We start from the raw sequence: 25,026 nt of genomic DNA, 5'->3' as shown, positions 1-25,026 counted from the left end.
AAAACAATACAACAATATTTAATAGATAATGTGATGTATTTTAAGAGAACCAAAAGTGGTATCTTCTTGTGCGCCCAACGCTGAGCATAGTGTTGGTTTGTGGTATAAAACCAGATCGAAAGGTTGAGTTTTTTTTTTTTTGAAAACAAAAATTTAACCACATTTGGTAATTTTGATCAATCAAAAATTTTTTAAAAATTAAAAAAATTTTAAATTAAAAGAAACTAACTTTATTGGTTATTTTTTTATTTAGAAAAAAAAAAAAATTAAAAAATATCCATTAAAAATAGATCTCTATTTCTTTCTAGTATTCAAGCAAGTGCAAACAATTATTTCAATTCCTTCTTTTAGATAATACAAATTTTATTCTAATGATAATTTTTACTTTTATAGTAAAAATTTAAAAATAAAAAAAACAAATCAAAGTTGGGTCGGATTTTTTTAAAAATCGGTAAGAGAGTTGATGTTCAATCAAAGATAATTATACCTTTCCACTTTAAAAAAAAAAAAAAATTTGGTTGATATTTTTAATTTTAAAGTTTAAATACAGCGATGTATCATCTTCTAGAGTATCCAATCAATAGAATAATATTCTAAATTTGTTCTTCAATTTTGTTGACTAACTTATCTATTGTTGTACTCCTTAGGAGGGAAGATTCCCTATTTAATTTAAAAATTAATCACTTCTTATTTTGAAGAATTACAAGTTGGACAAAATAATCCCAATCCCAATCCTTTTTGTATTTTGTCTTAGTACAAATTTTATTGAGTTAACATTCCATTTGGAATCAGATATATATTTAACTCTTGAATGAATTTATTGATTTATAAGAAGTTACACTTAAAAAAGGGATAAAAACAATTTTAGATAAATTAATCTAATCTTGATTTTTTTTGTTTGTTATTCTGATCAGAGTTGAATACATTTGTTGATTAACATTAACATTTGTAATAATTGTTTTGAATATTGATTTTGGTGTAGTTTGGAATAGTTGATATTGTTTTTCTCTCTTTTTAGATATAATTGACAAAAGTCCAAAAAATCAACTATTTTTTAATATTGGCAAATGAACTATTTTTTAATATTGGTAAATGAATAAAAAATAGTTGATTTTTTGGACTTTTGTGACTCAAAAATAAATAATACAAAAAAAGCAGAGCAAAAAAAAAAACCCAACCTGTAAAATGAAATAACACATTTATTTTTCTAGAAATACAATCCTATTCTTCTTCGTTTTTCGCTGAGTGGCACGTTTGGATTCTTTGATACCAATTGGTATTCTTGACCCATGACTTGTACAGCGGAAACATCGTTGCTCTTTACTCTAAAGTATACGAGTTCATAGTTTGATCCGTCATCACAGTAGATGCAGTTGTACTGTTGTGGTTGAGCGATTTGGATACGCTTGATCTCTGGATAGTCGGCACTGAAATCGGTGACGTTGAAGAGATTGGTGTCTCCGAAATCGGCGACCAAAGCATTGTCCATCTCACGCACACGGAAGTAACCACCCTCGTACTCGTAGAGACCGATGAATGTACCCATTGGAATTGGTGCAGGACGATGTGACTTGAACAACATTGGCTTGGGGAGTTCGGGTGGTGCGTTCTGGCTGAGGAGAACAGCGTTGTATGCTGGCAACAAGATATTCAGAGCATCCTGTACAAAGAGATCGACCGACGAGATGTACATCATTGCCGAGAAGAAGACACCGATCTTGTACTCACGGATCATGGCGAGCTGTGAACGGTAACCATCGAGAGCACCGGCTTTCATTCTAACCCAGACATTGTTATCTTCGTTGTAGAATGTTTCCCATGGAGTTCCGTAAGCGCTGGAACCGTCGTTGACCAACGATACAGTGGTTCCAATGGCTTCTCTCACTGTGGAACTGTCGAGAATGTCGTTTTCATCGGACAACCAGAAGCTGGCGTAACGCGCCATGTCACGTCCGGTGGCGTACAATCCACCCATTGGAGTTCCCCAGCCGAGTCCAAGGATTGGTGCTTCAGAGTAGGTACCGTTGTAGAGCTGTAAACCGATGGCCATACGGTCCTTGATAGCATCATACTCGAACGATGAATTCTTCATTCCGAGGGGATGGAGAATCTTCTCTTCAACGTAGGTTTCATACTCGACTTTGGCGGCCTTTCCACAGGTACGACCGAGCAGAGCCATTCCCAAATTGGAATAGTGGGTCATTGTGTATTGTGGGAGAATCAAGAAGGTCTTACCAAGACGCTCCAAGATGATCTCCTCTGAACAGATAGTGGAATTTGGCAGCATGTCAAAGTCACATGGAACTTCACGTGGCAAACCAGATTGATGAGAAGCCAACTCACGGAATGTGATATCTCTCTTGGTATTATATGGATTCATAATAGTGAAATCCGGATAGTATCTCGAGATTGGATCATCCAAAGCAATGACACCATGATCACGTAATTGGAACATCATTAAATCAGTAAATGATTTTGTAATACTTGCAATTCTTACACTATCGGTATTTAATTTAACATTAATATATATTGGTAACATATATTATTATATTTGTTTAAAACTTACGTGTTATCAATGGTAAGAGGTGGTGAGTTTTCATCCAATGGATTTACTTGACCGTATGCTTTTGACCAGACCATATTATCACCATAGACAATAGTGGCCATAAAACTCTTGATTCCATTCTCTTCCATTCTCTGTTGGATGAGAGAGTCTACCTCTGCATAGGCTTTTTGAATGGTTGGATCATTCTGATCAATTGGTACAGGAGTTGGATAATCTGGGCAACCTATTTATTTTGTTTAAAAATAATAATATAATTAGTATGCTTTATTAATTAATTGTTGTTATTTATTTACCATTAACAAATATTAATGATACCACCAGGTATAAAATAACTATAGTCTTCATAGTTATTATTATTTAATTTTTTTAATAAATCTATATATCTGGAAAATAGAATTAATATTTGGAATAATTTAAAATAGGTTTTAAATAAAAATAATAGGAGTAATTTTTAATTAATTTGATAAGATAGATAGATAGATAGATAGAAGATTGAATATTTGAGTTACATAAAACAAACAAATAGTATTACTTACATTCACACACACAATTTTTGGATATTTATATAAAGGAGTAGATAGTTTAAATAAAATAAAAAGCAAACAATTGATGAGATTTAATAAGGTTCTCTTTAACCAGCACTTACTTACAACTTAATATTAAGTTAAGATCAGTAATATAAATTTAAATAAAAAAATATACAAAAATGGTAAAATTTAATAATGATCAATATATTATGAAAATTTTAAATTCTATTGGTTAACAATAGTTAATATCAAGCATCATTAATGTCAATCAAACAAAACAATTTATTAAAATTATTCCCAAATGTCAAAAATTAACACATTGATCAATTGGAAGTTAAGTTTCTGCTAGAATGAATAAATACCACCATTGAATATAGATAATAGATACTCATATGAGAGGTATTGATGATCAACAAAATCTAATATAAACCACTCCCACACTTACAAATAAAAAAAATCACACCACCTTACCCAATAAAACATAATAAAATTAAATTAAAAAAATGTGTTGGTATGTTTGGATACCACATCTATTGTGGAATGGTTTGAAAATTCACTTTCAATTTGGTATCTTTTTTTATTAAAAAATAGATTGGTTAATATAAAAAAAATATATATATAACAGAAAATAAATTTTAAAAATAATTTTGTCAGTGAAAGGTTATAAATCTTTTGTGGAGTGGTGTTTAACCTTTTAAAAGATTAATAGATAGAAGGTCCCCATCCAATCAATCATTTTGATATATTTGGTTGGTCTGATTTTAACAAAAATGCTCAGCATCCAAATATTTTTGATTGTTAAAGAAAGATTAAAAAAAGATGGAATAGATAAAACATGGGAAGAAGCATAAACCAATAAGTTGTTTAATTAAAGATTAGTTTAAACTTTTTTGTTTTGTTTTAAATTTTAATGGCTTTAATTTTAATGATAGAATGTTTGGTTGTTTGGAAAAAGCTATTTGCTTTATCACTTTACACGTTTGAAATACACTTTATATTCAGGATATACCTGACTTGATTCATAGACAATATATTCTCTGAGCTGCAGCTCTGCTTTTGGACCATAGTTTGCTTTTGACTCTCCGATTACACTGTTATAAATATTTACACCATCAGGTTTCTTTGGCTCGGTTCTTCTACCATACCAGAATTTACCTGGTGTATTACCTCTAAATACATTTTCTATTGGATTGATAAAATATAATGAATTGACAATTAGAATTTAATGAATAAAATGAAAATGGAAATCGATTGATTTCATGATGATAACTTACCAACTAAACAATCACCTAATGTTACACGACAAACAAGTAAACAAACTTCATCATTTGCAGTACATTTACAGGACATCGATTGGAATCCACTGGCGGTGCATGCACCAGCGTGACAATATTGGTTGGACTTTGATGAATTCTCGGCAAAGTAGAGTCCGGCACCAAACATACCCTCGAGTGAGCAGAATCGTGGATCGAATCCAAACTTGGCGATACCCGGGATCGAGCTTACATTGAGACCGTGGAACAGGTAGATTTCGTTGGCCAGCCGTTCGACTTCCGGTCCGTTGGGGATGTCTGTGATGACGAGTGGCACCGGTTTACACTTTCCACCGTTGTCGTCGAGGATCTTTTGTCGACGATGGTGATAACGCATCCAGACGATCGGGTTTTGTATTCGGACGACACGCGACACCTTGAGATTGTTAAAGACGATCGGAGACAACGTCGATTTACCCTTGTGAAGATGTGAGATTGTCGAAGTGAACAAATCGGACATCCACATGAATTCCTTGGTGTTTGGATAGACGTCGATCTCCTTGTAGTCCATGGAGATGTCGATCCATGACGACGGACACTTGAGGACGGCAGCAATTGCACTTGCTGTGGAAGAGATTGCTGATGCTCCTGCCGACGACGACGATGTTGTGGTTGTACCGCCAACAGTAGTGGTGGTAGTTGTTGTTGTCTTTGATTTCTTCTTGGTGGGACGAAGTTTGGCAGCGTCTTCACGCTTGATCGAACGTCGCTTCGATTCGTCGTCGTAACGACGTTGCAACATGTTTTGTATATCGATGAAACGGTCTTTGTCTACCTTCAACTTGATATCACCCTTCTGGTAGGATTCCTCGAGTTTCTTTGCGAATTTTAAATCGTATTTGACCCAGACATCTTGATGTCCACCACCGTTGGCTGGACCACCATTACTATCGCCAGCCCAATACCAACTCGGATAGTAGTCTTCATCCTCGTCGTCATCGCTATCGCTATCGCTACTATCACTACTGTCACTTTCACTGCTACTACTATCGATCTGTCTCTTTTTGCTGGCTGTCACCTTTGAATTTTTCAATTCTCTCTTTGGTAGTGTTGCCGGTGCACTTCCAGAGGAAGTCGCAGTGACAAGTCTAATTCAAAACAAACATAATCATTGTTAGTTAGTCAGTCAGTTAGTTAGTTATATTTCAATATTCATTGTATGTAAACTTACTCTTCTTTTCTCTCGATTGTTCTTTTCTTTGATTTATCATCTTTTCGGCATTGTGTCATTGTTGGGAAGTCGATGTAACGATCTTTGTCAACATCAAACTTTTTGGCTTTCTTGTCTTTTTTGTCGGTGAGATAGGTTTGATAGGCATCTTCTATCTGATCATTCAATGCCTTTGTATATTCAACCAAAGTATCTTGTGTTCCTGTTGCACTATCACCAGCCCAATACCACTTGATTACTTTTACATTCGATGATGGACTACTACTTCCGCCACTTCCATTAGTTGTCGTTGTAGTAGTTGTTGTTGAAGTTGAACTTGAAGTTGTTGTTGGTGTAGTAATAGTAGCAGTCGCTGGTACTGAAGCTGCTGGTTTCTTCTTTGGTGGCATTATATATTTTATTTATTTTTATTAAAAATAATTTCAACAAGATCAAACTATCTTATTATTATTAACTGAACAAATATAAATAAATAGAGATTTAGATAAAAGTGTGTTGTTATTACTTAAAAATGGTTGTTACAATAGATTCTTTTCCCCTCAAAAATCTTTGTTGTCTAAATTGTTTCAAAATTCGATTAAAAAAAAAAAAAATTAAAAAGTTCTTAGAAAACTGTAATTATCTTCATACTGCGCAGTGTGTGAACTAACATACATATAAGAATAATTAAAGAATGCCTTTTGGTATGGTTGTAATTGGACCACCAGGTTCAGGTATGTATTGAATTATTTAGTTGTTGTTGTTATATCTGTTGTTTGTTATTTTTTTGAAAATAATATTAAATTAATATATATAATTCGTTTAAACATAAATAATAGGTAAAACAGTATTTTGTAATGGAATGTCACAATTTATGGAATCATTGGGTAGAAAGGTAGCAATTGTAAATTTAGATCCTGCTAATGAGAATATACCCTATGAAGCTGCAATAGATATCAGAGAACTCATTGATTTCGAGACATTGATGTTGGATGAGGAACTCGGTCCGAATGGTGCACTCATTTACTGCATGGAGTATCTAGAGAAGAACTTTGATTGGCTAAAAGAGAAACTAGATCAATATAGAAATCATTACATAATTTTCGATTGTCCTGGTCAAGTCGAGCTATACACTCATTATAAATCCGTTTCAAACATTTTAGATGAAATTACAAAACTATCATATAGAGTAAGTAGTAGTACTTATAATAATAATAATCTTAAATCTAAATACATATGTATGTATTAACTAAACAATTAATAATAGTTAACAGTAATACAAGTATTTGATTCATTCTATTGTAAACAAGCAGCCAACTTTATATCGGTTTTACTCGTTTCACTTTCATCGATGTTACGTCTACCTCTTCCACATATAAACGTATTATCAAAAATAGATTTAATAGAAAAGAATGGTCCCTTAGGTATGTATTAATATCGATTGATTATATTACATTTTGTTGATCGATTATTATAGTTTTATTATATATTTAATACATTTATTAATGTTTTTTTTTGTTCTCTATAGATTTTAGTTTAGAATATTATACGGAGGTTTTAGATTTGGCATATTTAAATAGTTTCTTGGATCACGATGTTAAACATCCACAGTATAATGCGTTGAATAAAGCAGTTGCAGGTTTGGTAGAGGATTTCAGTTTGGTATCGTTTCACCCATTGAATATCATGGATAAAGAGAGTATGGCAGATCTTCTCAAAAAGATTGACAAGAGCAACGGTTTCATCTATAATTCACTCAATACCAACAATTCAACTATCATGGATCTAAAAGAAAGAGAAATGAAATGGCAATTCGAAAAGAATCAAGAAGTACAAGAAAATTATTTTAAAGATGATAAAATGGATGATTAAGATATGTTAACAATAATAAAACAATAGTATTTTATTATTCATTTGAAATTATTGAAGATGATGATAATGATGAATTTGTTGTTGTTGTAAATCCTGTTGTTGTTGATGACGATAATGTTGATTGAATATTTGAAACATTTGGTGGTTGATATGATGATTTTACATTCTCTGATAGTGAATTCCAAATGATATACTCGGAACTGACAATCTCACGATCGACATTGATCTTTGATTTCGATGCCGGATAGATCGATACCTTCTTTGGGTCGATGTTGAATCCACTCAGAGTGCAGTGTTGTAGTTTGAAGAACAGCTTTACAAAGGTGTTGGAATTGTAGCAGAATGGATCGCGGTCGTCGTCGTCGCCTTGCGATTGCTCGGTGATTGGGAACGATTGATTGGGATAGGCGGTATTCGATTGGTTGCCGCTGGAGCCGGTGACCGAGAGTGTCGGGGTTATGGGTGGGTTCGTTATTGGGCCGAATGCAATCTCTGCCGGCAGAGCAACCTCGAGATTACGACCGGAGAACTTCTGTCCGATATTCCAGATGATTGCACGCAGGTTCATATCGATGTGAATCGATCCTGTCGTTGGACTGGCGTTCACCGTCACGATGTTGCCACGACCACTAAGAGGAATTCTCATCAAACAATAATCGAAACTATTCTGCATTTGATCGTTCAGCTTTAGTTGAACGAGAATCTTTACCAGTGTCGGTGTAATCTCTTTCATCTGATAGAATCCACGAATCGGAATAGTCTTGACACCACTGACACCGTACGTCAAAACACGGAAGTTGTCAAGTGGTGGAGTGAATGTAATCTTGTTGGTAATAGCGACATCCGATGTAGTTTGAACAGTGGAATCTATAGACATATGTGTTATTGAAATATCATTATTATTGCTTTGGGTAGATGATGATGATGATGATACTGTTGTTGGTTGTTGTGTTGATGTTGTTGGTTGTGGAGTTGTTATATAAGCAGATACTTCAGGTTGTCCTTCCAACTCTGCTTTACAAAAGAGTGAACCAAATACTTTGATTTGATCTGGTACTGTTTGACTATCGTATTGTATCACTTGTACAGTCTCTGAGATAATGAAATCCAACTGCTGCTTTCCCTTGTGTAAGAATGGACGCCACGCAGGTCTGCGAGGAGTGAACACCTCATTCGAGGGAAATCCAGATTTAATCATCGTCTTTATATTATTGAAATTGGAATCCGTTGGTTGTCCAAACGGTATTATATTTGCAAAATAAACTTGTAACTCTGGATATGGTGGCTATGTGGAAAACATATTAATAACCGCAAGAATTGTATAAGAAAGATAACAACAACAACATAATCTCTACATACTGGCTTTGCTAGAAACGATTGAGTAAAGAATGCTACTTCCTCTAGGAAGGTAACGGATGCTGTAATCTGTGGTAATTCGATGAAACTTGGCTTTACATTGTTGGTGAGATACTCGTTGATCACCGGAATCGTCAGGAAGTAAAAGTTTTTCTTTTTGATGTAGATGAGTGGCCATATTCTATCTTGATTGAGTGATATCACGTGTGTATTGGGTGTAGAGTCATAGAGCTTGAGTGACGCTGTCGATATATTGTTATGAGGTTGTTGTTGCTGTTGAGTGGCGGGTGGTGGCACTGGTTTCGGTTGACCGGGTTGCAGTGTTGCGGCAGCTGCTTTCGCTTGTTGCTGCGCTGCAATGGAACCTGCCATATTCTGTGCGGATTGCTGGTGCAGCAGCTGTTGCTGTGGGAATATCACATCAAAGTAGAACAATCGGAGTAGATCGTTGTCAGAGGGAATAGGCTGGTAGTTTGAGCCTGACATCAGACGCACTCTCACCTCAACAGTATTGATTCTCTTTGAAAAGACAACATCTGCACCTGTTGAATGTTCTTTCAATATCCATATACCTCTTAATGTACACATTGAAAATAATTAATTAAATAAATAGATATATAAATACAAATGGTTGATTGAAGAATGAAAAAATAAATATCTGATCATCATTTTTTTTCATAAACTTTTTCCCCCAATTTTTTTTTTTTGCCACATGATCAGATTTGATTGATTATATAGTTTAGTCTAAACTTACAACAGAAGAAATATTCATTAATAATAACTATTCAGATCAACCATGAACAAAACTCAAAGTTATACATAAAAAAGCAACGCTATATAGATCTTCAATTACTGAGGCGCATTACACAGCAACTACGAAAACTCCACCAAAAACCATCAATAGTAAAGATTTCGAGTGACATCAATAAAGGAATCAGTCAAAAAAAAATGCATGTTTTATGATCTCTGTCACACAAAGTTTTGAAATTCGCCAGTGTTACCAATCAATCGCCAGTGTTACCAACCAATCGCCAATCAATCGCCAGTGTTACCATTATACTTAGTTAACCAACAGGTGTAAAGATTACCAGAAAAATTTAGAATTTCTAAAGAACAATTAATTGAAGTATGTACAATATCTGTTTGACTTTATTATATTTTAATAACTAATAACCATTAGATTTTAGAAAAACTAGAGAGTTTTAGTTTTATACATTCGAAGTCTGGTGGAATGATTAAATATAATATTTATTATTGCTGTTATAATTTCTCCTATATACCTTACATACATCATTAGAGTCAGATACGAAGGACGATGTGGATTCATTTTGGTTGCAAAGCAGATAGATAAGTAGCTTTTGTGCTCTTCCAGCCAGAAGTTTGGTTTCCCTTGAAACATCGCCTTGCGAACTAATGGATCTTTGATTTGACTGTGATTTCAGTTGGATCAAGGTTGGAAAACCAACACTTTAAAGTCGACAGCGTTCAGCACAATATTTTATAGAATTTTGTTCATGGTTGATCTGAATAGTACACTAATGCTAACCACAAACAACAAATAACTCAAACAACATTGTAAATTACATTCAGAGTGGAACAAATATTTGTTGGTGGAGTTCTTTCAAATAATCAACTAATAAATCAATATCTTAATAAAAATAGTAATTTATTCAAATTTACAATAGTTTTATTGTTGTCATTCTTTTTTACTTTTAATTTACGATATATATTATTTATTTATTTATTGTTTAAATTAATTTATAATTGTTCATTATCATTGTTTGGTGTTAATCTAATTTCATCGAATGCTCTTTGTTGCATTTTACTCTTGTTTTTGTTTGTCTTCCAAATCAGATAACCAACGAGACCCAAAAGAATGGCTGTCACTGGAACGAAAATAGCGATGGCGATCTTTGTTTCGGTAGAGTTGGTGACGACTGTGACTGGAGGTGGTGGAAGTCCACAACCCTTGGTGCAACCACACTCTTTGTTGGTGGTCAAACAGGTGATCGAACAGTACTCCACTGCGGTATCGGCATTCTCTGCCGAGTTCTTCTCAAACGTGTTCTGGAAGTTCATACGTGCGGTACTCGAGTTACAATAGAGTGCACCACCGACACTGGCCATATTCATGGTGAAGTTGCTCTCACTGATCAACAGTTGGTTGCCCTTTGGGAACGAATCGACGGTGAAGACAGCACCACCTTGAGCGGCACTGTTATTAGCGAAAACCGATTTGAAGATACCGGACGACGAATCCAAAAAGTAGGTGGCTCCACCCTTGCCCGAAGCGATATTTCCTGTCAAGTTGAGGTTGTAATAACGAATGGTTGAAACTGTATCGTAAATAGCACCACCAAGCACAGCTGTATTCTTGCTGAATGTATTCATTCTCCAACCAAGATTTGCAGCTACATTTGAACCACTAACATAAATAGCACCCTAAATAAATAACAACAACTTGGTTAGATATTTCGATTCGATTCGATTTGTTTTGTTTTGTTTTGTTTTGATAATATATCAATACTACTTACACCATTGTTGGTAGCATTATTATTGGTGAATTGACAGTTGTTGACAACGATGTTTGAATTCAAAACATAGAGAGCACCACCCTGTGAAGCGGTATTCGATTGGAATGTAGTGTTCAAAATGTTGATACCAAACGATTGTCTGATATAGACGGCACCACTCTCAAGAGTACCAGTATTATTGATGAATTGACAATCTGTGATATTCGAAGTGGAGAATACCGAACTAATGAATAACATTCCACCTTTATTACCTCTATTACTACAATGATTGAAAAATATTATTATGAAATAGTTTGTTAGTAAATAGAAACAACCAACACTAACTAACAAAACAAAACAAACAAATAAACAAATAAAGAAACAAACAAACACTTACTTTTGGAAGGTACATGATTTGAAACTGACGGATGGTGCTTCGTTGACGTAGAGTGGATAACCGACGTTACCACGAGCGTTACCATTAATAAAGTCGATACCGATGAAGGTGTACAACGCCTTGTTGGGGTAGAATCTGATGAGGAAAGCATTGTATTCACCGTTGATTACGACGTTCTTTGAGGATTGATTGGCGAGTGGGTAGACAACGTTGTTGATATCTGCTGGCAAGTCGGCAGAACTAACGACAATATTGATCTCCTCAATGCCAGAGGTGATGATATCGACTGAAAACTCAACGTTTCCCTTTCCTTTGTAATCACCATCTGGAATCATATAAATATATCTGGTATCTGTGGTAGTACAATTAGCTGTTACATCATTAGCAAGAATAATGGCTGCCTTTAAATTCGAACATGGACTAGAAAGATCAAGAGCAAGATAAAGTAAAATTAGATACAGATTCCCAACAACGATAATAAGATATCTTTCAATCCACAAGATTGCAATGTACATACTTTGAAATTGTGCAATTTGTATCGTCTTTTGATAATGAAGATACCCAAAATACTAGAATAGTTCAAATCAATTTTATTATTAATATTTCCTCTGATTGCAATAGATTTGAACTTGAAGCTAACTTACCACAACTAGGGTTAGTAGGTGTCGACTGAGCAGATATCAGTGAAATAAATAAAATCGATGATAATAGTAATAATGTAGTGAATCTATACATTTTTAAATTATTTTTTAAAAATTTTTAAATTATTCTAATCTATAAATATATTCTAAAGAAATAAACAAATTAATATTTTTTTTTTTATTTAGATTTTGAAGTTATAGCTGAGTGTTGTTGTGTTAAGTTGTGTGCTGTGCTGTGGTGAAGTGAAAATCAACTTTATTATTTGTTATCACTAATTATTATTATTATTATTATTATTATTATTATTAATATTACTATAGAGATCAATTAATTAGGTATGTCTATTTGAATTATCAATGCTATTATTGTTTGATTCAATCAGTTGGTGTAAATTAATGATAATTGTGGTTAATTGGTTGGTGACAGTGGGGTCAGCAATTATTTTATTACGACTTTTATACTTTTTTTTTTTGTTTTCTAAAAAAACTATGAGTTTTTAGAACTTTTTGATTATTTTTTTTTTATTTTAGTTTTATCTCTTTAGTCCTTTCTTTTAATAAATAGATATGTTTATACTAATAGTTGTTGTAGTAGTGGTACGATTGAAAAAAATTATGTGAGTGGGAAAAAATGTTTGGTGCGAATAGGGGAGTGTGTGGTGGTTGGTGAAAAATAAAAACACAAGACAAAAAAAAAAAAGAAAAATTATTTTTAAATTGCAAAAAAAAAAAACTAAACAACCCAACTATTTTTTTTTTTGTTTTGATTGACCAGGTCATCAAAAAAAAAACAATTCATATTAATTTAAACAAAGCACACAATTTTAGGAATAGAAAAAAAAACAAAAACAATCGTTGTTTGTTATAACCTGGTTGAGTTGTTTGATTAACATGTCACAAACATCAAAATTCAAGATATTTTCAAATAAATCTTTTTATTTTATTTAATAACCCTAATTTTTAAAACTTTAAAAAACTATATATATATATATAATAATGGAGTGAGAGTGATCACAGAGATTTACTTTTTTTTTCTAGTATCTCTCTCATATATGTCTCCACTCTTCGTGATTGTAATGTGATTTCGTACCAAACTTTGAAGTAAAAATATTCTTAGAATACTTTCGTACGTCGACTGGTAACTGACCCGATTTCACGTTGTTTTTGACAAAGATTTCGAAAGATAGTCTTGAAAGGCTCAGTAAGGATGTCAATTTTGGCATCGGTAAGCCTCCACTACATCCGTGAACTGTTGTTTAATCTCTTCAAATCCTAATCCAAATTTCATCTTACAAATAACTTCGTTAATGAGTTGGAATCGACCGCCTGTGAGTTGTAGTACCACTTTCTGGGCAAGAGATCTCAATTGGGTTGCCATATCTATCCTTGACTCTAGACAAGTAGTCAATGGCAGCTTCATCAAAGATATCGCCAATTTCCAAATTCAAGCATCTAGAGAATTCCGTCTGATAGGAATCTTGGACCACTCCCATCGCTCGAAACGAATATGATGATGAGGTATGACATGTCTGCATGACGCTTAACCAAGTTTTGAAGTGTTAGAAGCATTGGTTTATTCTGTTTGGCAGATACCATCAATGACTAATACAGGGGGACGACCATTGGTTCCAGTGAATGTTCTAGCAGCCTCTTCAATGTATCTTTTTACCTTGATATAGTAATCCATTGACGATGGGAGTATAACTTCACCAAAATCAAAGTTGAAGACTTCTCCAAGAGTTTGGCCAAATTCTTCTGGAGATGTGGATTGGCAAGCGGGACGAAAAAAAAACCAATAAATATTTCATTCAAAAAAAAAATTTTGAAATTTGTGCAAGAAGTTGGTGTGCAAAAGACATACACATTTAGATTATTTAAATAAATATTTCAATCATTTAATTTAGATATAAAAATGTCTTTTATGCCACCACCAGATAGAAAGGGAATGGAAATCCCATACAATCTTCAAAAGATTGCTTACTACAGAGAGAACACCCAAGTTTGGTTCAAGTTCACTCCAAAGGTTGTAAAGACTTTGCTTGTTTTCGGTGCTGCAATCCCTGCATTCTGGGTTTGGTCAACTGCTGCTCAAGATGTAAATATATGATAATAATATATATATTTATCTTATGATAATATAGTAGATGAATAGTTCATCTTCATTGCACATGCTAATACTTAGTTTATTTTTACACAAAAAACAAATCAACAGAAAATTACAGAACCAATCAATAGAACTCCTAGAAAAATATAAAAGAGAACAACAACAACAACTATAACATCATATACATAATAATAATAATCGAATGAATTAAATTAAATAAATAAGTCTTTAAAACAAACAATAATAATACACAACAACAGAGATATATATACACCATAATCATAAACAAGACAACAAAACATAACATAATACTATATGTTAAATTGAATAGAATTAGATGAATAATAGATACTTTGTTGATTATATAGATATCTATTAGATTATAGCTCCAATACTTGTAGAATAAACAGATTATAAACATTGTTTGAAAAAGAAAAATAATCAAAAATATGAAATACATTAAAATCACTTAATATATGCAGTTAACATGTTAATTGGGTAAAGGGTAGAAAAAAAAAGGTTATTACCTCTTTCTATCAACCTTTTTTTTTTGTAGATATACATTTATTAAAAAAAAGAAATTAAAAGAAAATAGTAGTAGTAGTAGTTATTTATGTACACAATTTGTGTAATGATCGTTAATATTGGTGATATTGTTATTATCATGATTCATTATTCATTATTGTTATTATTATTATTATTATTATTTAATCGTTATTGCTATCACCTTTTAAAATGTTTTTAACAAGTTTAACCATGAATCTTTGACTTGAATCTCTAACTCTGTCTTTTGAGTTGCTTAGGAGTGAAGTGGTGGTTACGGTTGGCGAGAGTGTGGCGACCGACGATGGCGAGGGTGAGGAGTGGTTGAGATGCGACGCGATGGAACTACCTGTTCCACCGACCATCGACGATGATGAACTGCTAATACTGTTACCAATATTGGAAACAAGATTATTTGTATTGCTACTGCCAATATTGTTATTGATACTATTAACAATATTGCTATTAAGACTGTTGCTATTGTTGTTGTTTATGAGTGAAGTTGGTGTAAGACTATTGAGTGTATTCGAGAGTGAGGTGATTGCATTGTTGGTGATATTGTTGTTGGAACCGCCGTCACCCGTAGAGACACCTTGGATGAATGCCTTAACGATGTCGGGTGCACTTATATTCTTCTTCTTCTTGTTACCGTTGTTGCTGCTGTTGTTCTTGTTGTTGCCGCTGCTGATGTTCTTACCAACGTTGGCAATGGTAGATTGGAACTGTGCGGCTGCGTTGGAGAGTGGTTGGCTGGCTTGCAGGAGTAGCGCGGCTTTTCTAGCTCTTCTCTTGGCGAGCCAAGTACTGAACGCTCGCCACAAAAAGTGTGAAACAATAGGCCAGACAATAACAACCAGCGATATAACAATGATCTTTCTCCATATGTTTGATTGTGGTCCAAACACATAGAGATACACTCTTCTAATGATAGATAGCTGTTGTGGTTGTTGTGGTTGTTGTTGTTGTTGTTTTGATAGTTGTCTTTTACTGCTATTAGAGTATCGATAGTTTATTGAAGATGAAGAGCCTGCAGAGGATGAGGGCGATGGTGAGCGCGAAGAACCGCCAGATCCGACGTCGTCCGTCTCGTCGTAAAAGTCGTCACGCAACATCGAGAGTGACGACGAGGGCAGCGACGACGACGACGAATTCGGGTTCTGGTCGAGTAGTTTCATACGTATGGAATCGATTTCCATCTCCCAGGTCTGCTCGCGTTGTGCCAGCAGCGATTCGTATTGGTGTTGACGCTCGAGCAGTCTGCTTATCTCCTGGAAGCAATTGGCAAGTAGCTCTTTGGTTTCGTTGGAATCTACTACTATGTTTTGAACATAGTCAAGAGATGTGAGTGGTGGTTGTTGTTGTTGCAGTGGTAGTGGAGGTGGTGGTGACTGATTCATAGTGATACGTTGGTCACCGACACCTTTCTCCAACTGTACGATTCGCTGATGCAAGTTATCAGAGAGATTCTTGAATTGGTGGATTTCATTCTTTAGAACACCGAGACACACTTCGAGATCATCTTTATTTGCAACCGACAGTTTACTGAAATCCGAATTGGTATCATAGAATTCTTCGTCATCACCACCACTATCATTTTCATTATAATTTTTTGTTGTTGTTGTTGTTGATGTTTTTTATTTTTTCTTTTATATTGTTGTTGATTTTGTTGATATGTTTGTTGTTGTTGTTGTTGTTGTTGTTGCTTTTTCTTTAAGGTTTGACTATTGTTATATTGAATTATAGGTGAAAGGGTAGGGTGTGGTTGTTGTTTATTCTGTTTAGAAGGTAAACTATATCTTCTATTTATTATATTGCCATTGTTATGATTGTTGTTATTATTATTATTTTTGCTATAGTTATTGAAATTGTAAACTTCATTATCGTTGTCGTCAGATGAAGATGATGATGAGTAGCATTCATTATTGCCATTGTTATTATTACTATTTAAACTAAACATTGTATTTGAATAATATTGTTTTGGTGAAGGTGCAGGCGATGGTAGAGGTGATGTATAAGATGAGTAACTCGATGTCAAAAACTGATTGGACAGTAATATATTACTACATCCACTTCTATTGTTGTTTCTTCGAGGTGATAGTAGTTTGTTAGTTCCGCTGTTGTTGTTGTTGTCACCTATATGACTATGATTACTATTGTTATTGTTGTTGTCAAAATGTAACTGTAATAACAACTGTGATTCTTTATTCATAACTTGGAAAAATAAATAACAATCGAATCAACTACAAAGTAAACTAACTAAAAAAAATAGATCTGACTGATGATCATATGAAAAAATAAAATAAAAGCTAACAAAAATTGTTTGTTATTTATTTATTTGTGACTGTGATGTCTGAGGGGAGGGTGGAATTAAATAAAAAATAAATAAAAATATTATAGACAACACTTTATTTCTTCACTTTGTGTTGTGTACACTAAAAAAAGAGGGAATGTTTTAAATTAAATTGGGGAATTTAAAATCTTAAAATGGACCCAAAAGTTTTTTTTAATGAAAAAAAACAGAATATTTATCAAGATTCATTATTTTTGAGTTTTTTTTTGGAGGGTTATAATTGGTTGGCACCTTAAAAAAATCGAAAATCATTTATAATATTTAATTTATTTCTAGAGGTTAAAAAACTGATTATCAATTAGAATTAACTTCTATTTTTAAATTGAACCTTTACATCTATTTTCAAAAAAATTAAAGGCATAAAAAAAAATAGAAAATTCGAACAACACTCTCAAATTGAAACAAATAATTAATATTTTAACTAAAATAAAAGAATTATGGTGAATAACAAAACTAGAACAAAGATAAAAATATTCCAAAAGATGAATTTTCAACTTCAAAATCTTTTGGAATGCTTCCAAGAGTTCCATTATTCATTTGGATTCACTGTTGTAAAAATATAAATATAATTATTTATTTTGGAAAGTTTGTTTATAAAAAAACATATACAAATTGACTCCACATTTCTGAATTTTGATTGTTTTGAAGTTATGTGTTGATGAATAGATTTACTGATATTATAGCTTTGTAACCTAAAAAAATACCAAAAATTTTGCAGAAAATCTTTTGTGTTTTTGATAAAAAAAAAAGGATAAATATAAAGATCCACGACTTTAATTTTAATATATTATATTTGATAAACTAAAATAAAATAAAATAAAATAAAATGGGAAATAAAGGTAGTAAAGATTTTGCTTCGATTGCTGCTAATTCAAGATGTATGTGTTTTTTATATATAACAAACAAACTACATAAATAATAATTAGTATTCATTCATAATATATTATTACAACAAAAACAACAACAGTGGATGAAAAAGATTTGAAAGAACTCTTGAAAACATTCCAAAAGATTGCTGGATCCGATGGTTTGTTGGACAAAGCTGAGTTGAAAGCAGTCATCGAAAAGAAATATGGTGGAATAGATCCAACTTTTTCAAATATTCTATTTAATCTATTCGATAGAAACAATGATAAGTATGTAAAATTATATTTATTATATTACTGTTTGAATTAAAAAATATTAATTAAACTAATTTATTTATTAATTAATTAGAACTGTTAATTTCAGTGAATTCTGTTTGGCCTATGGATATCTTGTTAATAGATCTTTGGATGATGTTATCGATGTTTCATTTAGATGTTTAGATTTGAATAATGATGGTTTCATCTCTAGATCAGGTATGTATTAGTGCTCATTATTGTCATTGTGTCGATCAATAGGTAAATCGATCAGTCGATCAGTCGATCGATCGATCTATCAATCAATCAATCAAACAAAAACAAAAAACAATGTTTTTTTTTTTTTTCTAATTTAAATCTTTCTTTTCTTTTCATAGAGATGAGAGCTGTTGTTATGATGAATAAAAAGATGGAGAAGTATGTTAAAGTATACAATAGAGAGACACCAATTGATAAGATTCAATTGTTACCGATCGAAGTCTCAAAGATCAATCAAGAGGCAGACGAACTCTTTGATCTACTCGACAAGAACAACGATAAACAAGTTTCAAAAGATGAGTTCCTCCAATTGGTCAATACAGATGCAGAGATCAAACGTCGTCTTACATCGATGTTGGTAAAAGATGAATCAGTAGATTTCTTCAAGTAAACAAACCAACCAACCAACCAACCAACAACCATTTTATGATGTATCATGATGTAATAAAACAAACAAAAAGCTTGTGTATCTACTTTTATTTTATTATTTATTTCTTCCTGAATCTTTCGGCAATCCAAATCAATAGTTTATCAGAGAATGAAAGTTGTTGTGGTACAGGTTCTTCTTTGTTCTTGGTAGCTCTGTATTCTCGTTCGAATGGTTGACTATGATTATCGCTGTAGTCGTATTTCTTTTGTTTGGAAGATGTTGTTGTTGTTGATGTTGATGATTGTTGTTTACCGGCAAGTGTATTTTCATTGGTAAGTGGTTTGTAATCACGTTTCGATACATAATATGGATCTTTAGCTTCGCGACACGCCTCGTTGCAAATGAGAAAAGCAGCGACACGTCTACCTTCCTCTGCCAAGATATTGTAGGTTCCGAGTGCATTGACGGTGGACATCACCTCGATGTTGATATGATAGCGTCGTTTCAGTTGGTCGAGTAGCTCCGCATCGAGTGGGACACGCGCTTCACCCGTTCCGACAATGACAAACTCGATGGGTGGATCGACAATAGCCAGTGCCGCCATACTCTCGACGGTGATCTCTGCGGGCTCGTGAACATCCCACAGCAAACAAAGATTGGGAATCGCAACCACCGAGCCAGGTATCAAAACCGAGTTCACAGAGAATCCTTGTTGACTGTAGCCATCGATCGTAATAATATCAGTACCACCACCACCTCTATCGAATAGATTATTACTATCCAATTGTTTCGTACTCGTATAACATCTTTTTATATATCTATTGTTATTATTATTATTATTATTATAGTTTGATGATGAAGATAGTAATATTGATTTACTAAATAAAGATATTTTTAAACTTCCATTATTATTATTATATGACTTGGATTGAATATTTTTAAATATATTATAGGTATTCTTAAATCTTAACATTGATATTCTGTATGAGATGAATGTAACTTAAAAAGTAACATAACAATAAAATTTTTGTTTTGTTTTTTCACACTACATTTTAATGAAAGCCTGCAAAAATGATCAATTTTAGTGCACACTTTATTTTATTTAATCAAAATGTGTAATTTATAAGTGGGTGCCCATTCTTTATTTTTAATTATGCATTTGAATGTTGTAGTAGTGTGTGTCACATAACATTTTAAAATGTTTAAAGAACAACAAACAATAATCCTCTACATGTATATATATTAAGAATTTATGACTTTATTTTAAAAAAGTGTGTTATAAATATTAATAATTTATACAATTTCCTAAATTTTATTATTTCAATAGTATATATATTTCTTTTGGCATAGTTTTGGTATTATATTATTAATATTTAGAAATAAATGATATCAAGTAGTAATAAAAAAATAGCATATGTAACAGGTGCAACGGGGTTTTTAGGAACTCATATTGTAGAACAATTAATTAAAAAAGATTATATTGTTTACGCTCTATATCGTTCAAATGAAAAAGCGGAAAGATTAAAGAAGAATATCGAAGGTGATGGATATTCTTGTGATCAGTTACACATGGTAAAAGGTGATATCACTGACTTGGAATCACTTATCAATACAATTCCACATGATCCACAAGTTGATATCCTCTTCCATACAGCAGCTTTAGTTTTTAGTGAGCAAGCAGGACCTGCTGCCATCACCCGACAAAACAATACCAATTTGGGTGGCACTTCCAATATACTTCAAGCTGCCATTCAACGTGGAGTTAAGAGACTAGTATATACTTCGTCTATTTCCACATTTATAGGTGCGGCTGGAACACCAGGTGATGTAGTCATCTCAGAGTCAACGCCTCAAATAATGAGTAATCATAATTGGAATTATGTAAACTGTAAATATCAAGCTGAGCAATTGATTAGAAATTGTAATTGTCCAACTTTGGAAACAGTGGTACTATGCCCACCCTATATCATTGGAAGATTCGACGAATCAAACATTAGCCTGTCTATTAAAATGGTCGAAGCCGGGACTTTAAATAAAGCACCAAATAGAAATGCTGTTTTCATCGACGTTGAAGAATGTGCAAGAGTTCATGTAGTGGCTGGCGAAACCTCACCAAATGGATCAATCTATGTATTAGGTGGAGCAGAGAGCAATTGGAAAAACTTTATGGTAGTTTGCAATCGAGTGTTTGGTAAAGACAATCCAGAGAATATTAGGACTATTTCAAATTTTGAATTTAATTTCTCCATGTCAATGTTAAGATTCTATGCCAGAGTAACTGGAAGAAAACCCGATCTCTTTGTTGTGGCGGAAGGTGTAATCGAATCATTTAAAGTCGACGATACTAAAGCAGTGAATGAACTTGGATTCAATAATAAAATTCCATTAGAACAAATGGTGCAAAATTGTATAACTTGGATGAAAAATGTAAACAAAAAATAATAAAATTTCCATTTTAACTCAAAAGTTACAATGATATATTTTTGTGATCAATTAAATCTTGTCAAATGATATAACAAATTTAGAATCACTATTATCAACAATTCCTCAAGATCAAGTTGATGTACTTTTTCATACTACAGCTTTTGGTTCCACTGCAGGCATTAAAAATGCTTCTATTTCATATCAAAATAAAATCAATATCCGTACCTCAAATTTATTAATAGCAGCAATCCAAGTGGAGTTAAAAGATTTCTACATACTTTCAGTGCTACTACCTTTAGGAAACAAGATTGTGTCATTCATTTCCGAATCCACATCTCAGAATAATGAAAATATTGATTGGAATTATATTAAGAGTAAAATATTATTAATTCTTTTCCATTACAAAATTTATAAATATTTATTTGTAAGCAATAGTCAAATAGGATCTAACATGACAATCGTCTTCCTCGTCGGAGATCTTAAAATGTTTTTGAGTTTGATTCTCATAGAGAACCTTAACATCTTTTGTGAATCCAAGTTCTGGTATGAATTCAAATGGAAGATGGGTATGCGATCTCATTGTCGAGTACATAAAGATTACAATTGGATTGTGTTTGTCGTATTTGGATTCATCCGCTAGAATATTTTCAAAGCAAACACCGGATCCGCTAGTGGAAAGTGAGTTTATGGTCTTCAAAACTGAAGATACACCACTTCTTTCAATGTATGGGAGAAGTCCTTCCATGATCCAAATAGTCTTTTTGTTACGATTGAATCCAGTTGCCTCCAATTGCTCTGTCCAGTCTTTGGTTGCCAGTAGATCGCTGATAATATAAACGTTGTCGGCCTGTGATACTTTTGGAACATCTTTGACACCCTCGATAACATAACGTTTGTAGTTCAACACCTCTGGGAAATCTACTTCCCAAACGGTTGTTCCAGATTTGAAAGGCATACGATATCCTCTGGTATCGAAACCGGCACCAAGGATAACAAATTGTTCGTAGCCTTCGTTGATTTTCTCTTGAACGAAATCATCGATATACTTGGTTCTTAGGAGCATGTGGATGATTAAACCTTTGGAGTTTAACATGGTCCAAGACATCATTGGAGATTTAGAACTCATGATATACTGCTTCAACTCTTTGAATGACAAATTAGTTGGGAATTTGATTTCCTCCAAAACCTCCTTTCTGAATGACTCTGATTCATAGCAACCTGGATACTGAAGGTTAGCTTTATCCATAGCATTCGAAACAATCAACGATGATTCAGCTGTTTGACAAAAATAATATGAATATCTAAATAAAATAAATTAAATAAACATTCCACCTATTTAATTAATATACAAATAAATAAAATAAAAAAAAAAAAAAACATACGGATCATAAACTAAAATACTTAAATATTTCTCCAAGAGATTTGGAAGTGAAGAATCATATACTCCTAGTAAAGGTTTTACCAACTCTTTAGTTTGATCATCACTGTTTGGATTGTTCAAGACACGTTCTATAAATGAGTTGGTGATGAAGAGTCTTGATGAACACACAAATAGTGATGTGCTTGGAATTGAAATTACTTCCATTATTTTTTTTTTTTTTATAGAATGAGTTAAGACTAAAGTATTTTGAAGAATGATATTCAGTTTGACTTTCTTTCCTTTAAATCAAAAAAAAAAAAAAAAAATTAGGAAAAAAAATTTTAAATAAACAATATCTTTTTTTGTGTATTGTGTGAAAAGTATCAGATTAAACTATTTTTTTTTTTCGGAGGTTTATAACAAAACATCGCGTCGTATTTTTTTTTTTAAAATCTCAGCCCGCCCCCTTCACTAAAAGGGTAAAAAATTAAAGAATATTTTTTTTTACAGTTTTTTTAAACCTAAAAATAGAGCAACCCTTGATTAAGATTGGTTGCAAACTCTTCAGATTGGTGATACATAAACCAATTACAAAGTTTTTTCAATTTTGGGGATATCACAGATTCAAAAATTTAACACATGCACAATAATGTAAACTTTGTAATTGCAAAAAATCTCTCTGATTTTTCAGAGGCGTTCTATCTTACAAATATCTTGCTTTTTCTTCACATCATTATTCAATTTGTATAATAATAAAAATATTAATTATAATAGTCTACTGATAAATAATACTAGTGTTCCTTTTTTTAATAATATTATTGTTTGTATGCAATTGTGAAACTAGTGGGTACGTGTGGTTCATTATCATCCTCTTTCTTTACATTGTAGAGTATTTGTGTATCGATTTCAGAGAGTGATTTGACATCTTTGGTAAAGCAAAGATCTTCCAGTAGGTCTGTTGGTGTCTCGGTTGTAGTGATCATATCAACTCTGAAGAGTGTTATCATCGGATTGAGCTTCTCATGATATGAATAACGTTTGGATATGGTTTCATAGAGAATACCGGATCCCGATGCAGACATCGAATTGACAGTTTTCAGTATTAGCGAAGTACCTTCTCTGTCGATGTAAAAGACCAGACCCTCTAATATCCAAATGGTTTTCTTGGCACGGTTGAATCCAGTTGAGTCCATTCGCGATGTCCATTCTTTGGATTGCAGTAGATCACTGGTAATAAAAACGTTGTTGGCTTGCGATACCTTAGGAATCTCTGCGTTGCCAATCACGAATTGTTTGTAGTTCAATACCTCTGGGAAATCAACTTCCCAAACGGTTGTTCCAGATTTGAATGGCAAGCGATATCCTCTTGAATCTAGACCGGCACCAAGTATGACGAATTGCTCGAAACCTTCATTGATTTTCTCTTGAACGAAATCATCGATATACTTGGTTCTCAGTAGCATGTGTATTAATAAACCTTGGCTGTTGAGCATGGTCCATGACATCATTGGTGATGGTGAGTTTAGCACATAGTTCTTTAGCTCTTTGTATGCCAAATCAGTAGGAAATTTGATCACCTCCAATACCTCTTTCTTGAATAGCTCCGTCTCAAAGAAACAAGGGTACATAGAATGAAATTTGTCCATAACATTTGATACAATTAACGTAGATTCATCTGTATTACAAAAATAATATGAATATCTAAAAAATAAATTAATAGTTTATAATAAATATTGGCTTATTTAATCTTAAAATTACTTACGGATCATATACTAAAATTTTAGAATAATGATCTAATAGGTTTGGTAAAGATGAATTATATCTCCTTCGAAATTCTTGGATAGATTTCATTTCATCATCAGTACTGTTTGGATTATTTAATACTTTTCCGACATATTCGTTAGTAACAAATAATCTAGAAGAACAAACAAATAGAGAAGTAGTAGGAACTGTTATTTTTTCCATTTAAATAACTTTACAAAATAATAAAATTTATGATTGAATTTTTAATAATAACTTGAAATACTTTCATTATTATTTTAGAACATAATAAAATAATATTTTATTAAATATTCAAGCATCAAATAAATAAATTATAAAAATTGATATATATAATATGATGATATAGGGTTTATTTTTTCCTAGTTAGTTATATACCATA

The 25,026-nt window shown here is 32.7% G+C and overlaps 12 protein-coding genes across 12 annotated transcripts; 4 read left to right on the top strand and 8 right to left on the bottom strand.

Moving 5' to 3' along the window:
• Positions 1–800: 800 nt before the first annotated feature.
• PPL_09605 (polyADP-ribose polymerase) lies at positions 801–5,966 on the bottom strand (the record flags this gene model as incomplete). The annotated part of the gene is made up of 7 exons (XM_020580398.1): positions 801–840; positions 1,218–2,498; positions 2,567–2,789; positions 2,882–2,949; positions 4,083–4,275; positions 4,368–5,494; positions 5,578–5,966. 7 exons carry the CDS (start codon positions 5,964–5,966, stop codon positions 801–803), a joined length of 3,321 nt encoding a protein of 1,106 aa, XP_020428985.1.
• Positions 5,967–6,250: 284 nt separating this feature from the next.
• On the top strand, positions 6,251–7,345 carry gpn2 (GPN-loop GTPase family protein; the record flags this gene model as incomplete). Its single annotated transcript, XM_020580397.1, has 5 exons — positions 6,251–6,290; positions 6,396–6,745; positions 6,824–6,980; positions 7,085–7,218; positions 7,253–7,345. 5 exons carry the CDS (start codon positions 6,251–6,253, stop codon positions 7,343–7,345), a joined length of 774 nt encoding a protein of 257 aa, XP_020428984.1.
• A 117-nt stretch (positions 7,346–7,462) lies between these two features.
• Positions 7,463–9,372, bottom strand: PPL_09603 (uncharacterized protein; the record flags this gene model as incomplete). Its single annotated transcript, XM_020580396.1, has 2 exons — positions 7,463–8,713; positions 8,788–9,372. 2 exons carry the CDS (start codon positions 9,370–9,372, stop codon positions 7,463–7,465), a joined length of 1,836 nt encoding a protein of 611 aa, XP_020428983.1.
• Positions 9,373–10,542: 1,170 nt separating this feature from the next.
• PPL_09602 (uncharacterized protein) lies at positions 10,543–12,429 on the bottom strand (the record flags this gene model as incomplete). The annotated part of the gene is made up of 5 exons (XM_020580395.1): positions 10,543–11,226; positions 11,319–11,577; positions 11,695–12,114; positions 12,212–12,263; positions 12,339–12,429. 5 exons carry the CDS (start codon positions 12,427–12,429, stop codon positions 10,543–10,545), a joined length of 1,506 nt encoding a protein of 501 aa, XP_020428982.1.
• A 1,210-nt stretch (positions 12,430–13,639) lies between these two features.
• PPL_09601 (uncharacterized protein) lies at positions 13,640–14,022 on the bottom strand (the record flags this gene model as incomplete). The annotated part of the gene is made up of 2 exons (XM_020580394.1): positions 13,640–13,830; positions 13,929–14,022. The coding sequence occupies 2 exons, from the start codon at positions 14,020–14,022 to the stop codon at positions 13,640–13,642; spliced, it is 285 nt and encodes a 94-aa protein (XP_020428981.1).
• Positions 14,023–14,247: 225 nt separating this feature from the next.
• On the top strand, positions 14,248–15,010 carry PPL_09600 (uncharacterized protein; the record flags this gene model as incomplete). The annotated part of the gene is made up of 2 exons (XM_020580393.1): positions 14,248–14,430; positions 14,996–15,010. The coding sequence occupies 2 exons, from the start codon at positions 14,248–14,250 to the stop codon at positions 15,008–15,010; spliced, it is 198 nt and encodes a 65-aa protein (XP_020428980.1).
• A 136-nt stretch (positions 15,011–15,146) lies between these two features.
• On the bottom strand, positions 15,147–16,939 carry PPL_09599 (uncharacterized protein; the record flags this gene model as incomplete). Its single annotated transcript, XM_020580392.1, has 2 exons — positions 15,147–16,448; positions 16,565–16,939. The coding sequence occupies 2 exons, from the start codon at positions 16,937–16,939 to the stop codon at positions 15,147–15,149; spliced, it is 1,677 nt and encodes a 558-aa protein (XP_020428979.1).
• A 1,219-nt stretch (positions 16,940–18,158) lies between these two features.
• PPL_09598 (EF-hand domain-containing protein) lies at positions 18,159–19,102 on the top strand (the record flags this gene model as incomplete). Its single annotated transcript, XM_020580391.1, has 4 exons — positions 18,159–18,210; positions 18,300–18,468; positions 18,548–18,672; positions 18,831–19,102. The coding sequence occupies 4 exons, from the start codon at positions 18,159–18,161 to the stop codon at positions 19,100–19,102; spliced, it is 618 nt and encodes a 205-aa protein (XP_020428978.1).
• A 97-nt stretch (positions 19,103–19,199) lies between these two features.
• PPL_09597 (Mth938-like domain-containing protein) lies at positions 19,200–20,054 on the bottom strand (the record flags this gene model as incomplete). Its single annotated transcript, XM_020580390.1, has 1 exon — positions 19,200–20,054. The coding sequence occupies one exon, from the start codon at positions 20,052–20,054 to the stop codon at positions 19,200–19,202; it is 855 nt and encodes a 284-aa protein (XP_020428977.1).
• Positions 20,055–20,464: 410 nt separating this feature from the next.
• Positions 20,465–21,850, top strand: PPL_09596 (uncharacterized protein; the record flags this gene model as incomplete). The annotated part of the gene is made up of 3 exons (XM_020580389.1): positions 20,465–21,508; positions 21,607–21,644; positions 21,748–21,850. The coding sequence occupies 3 exons, from the start codon at positions 20,465–20,467 to the stop codon at positions 21,848–21,850; spliced, it is 1,185 nt and encodes a 394-aa protein (XP_020428976.1).
• Positions 21,851–21,923: 73 nt separating this feature from the next.
• On the bottom strand, positions 21,924–23,090 carry PPL_09595 (class I SAM-dependent methyltransferase; the record flags this gene model as incomplete). The annotated part of the gene is made up of 2 exons (XM_020580388.1): positions 21,924–22,806; positions 22,888–23,090. 2 exons carry the CDS (start codon positions 23,088–23,090, stop codon positions 21,924–21,926), a joined length of 1,086 nt encoding a protein of 361 aa, XP_020428975.1.
• Positions 23,091–23,680: 590 nt separating this feature from the next.
• Positions 23,681–24,830, bottom strand: PPL_09594 (class I SAM-dependent methyltransferase; the record flags this gene model as incomplete). Its single annotated transcript, XM_020580387.1, has 2 exons — positions 23,681–24,566; positions 24,628–24,830. The coding sequence occupies 2 exons, from the start codon at positions 24,828–24,830 to the stop codon at positions 23,681–23,683; spliced, it is 1,089 nt and encodes a 362-aa protein (XP_020428974.1).
• Positions 24,831–25,026: the final 196 nt, after the last annotated feature.

The sequence above is a fragment of the Heterostelium album genome, assembly GCF_000004825.1.
Source record: "Heterostelium album PN500 unplaced genomic scaffold PPL_scaffold11, whole genome shotgun sequence".
NCBI lineage: Eukaryota > Evosea > Eumycetozoa > Acytosteliales > Acytosteliaceae > Heterostelium > Heterostelium album.
This window is presented reverse-complemented; position numbering and strand designations above follow the sequence as displayed.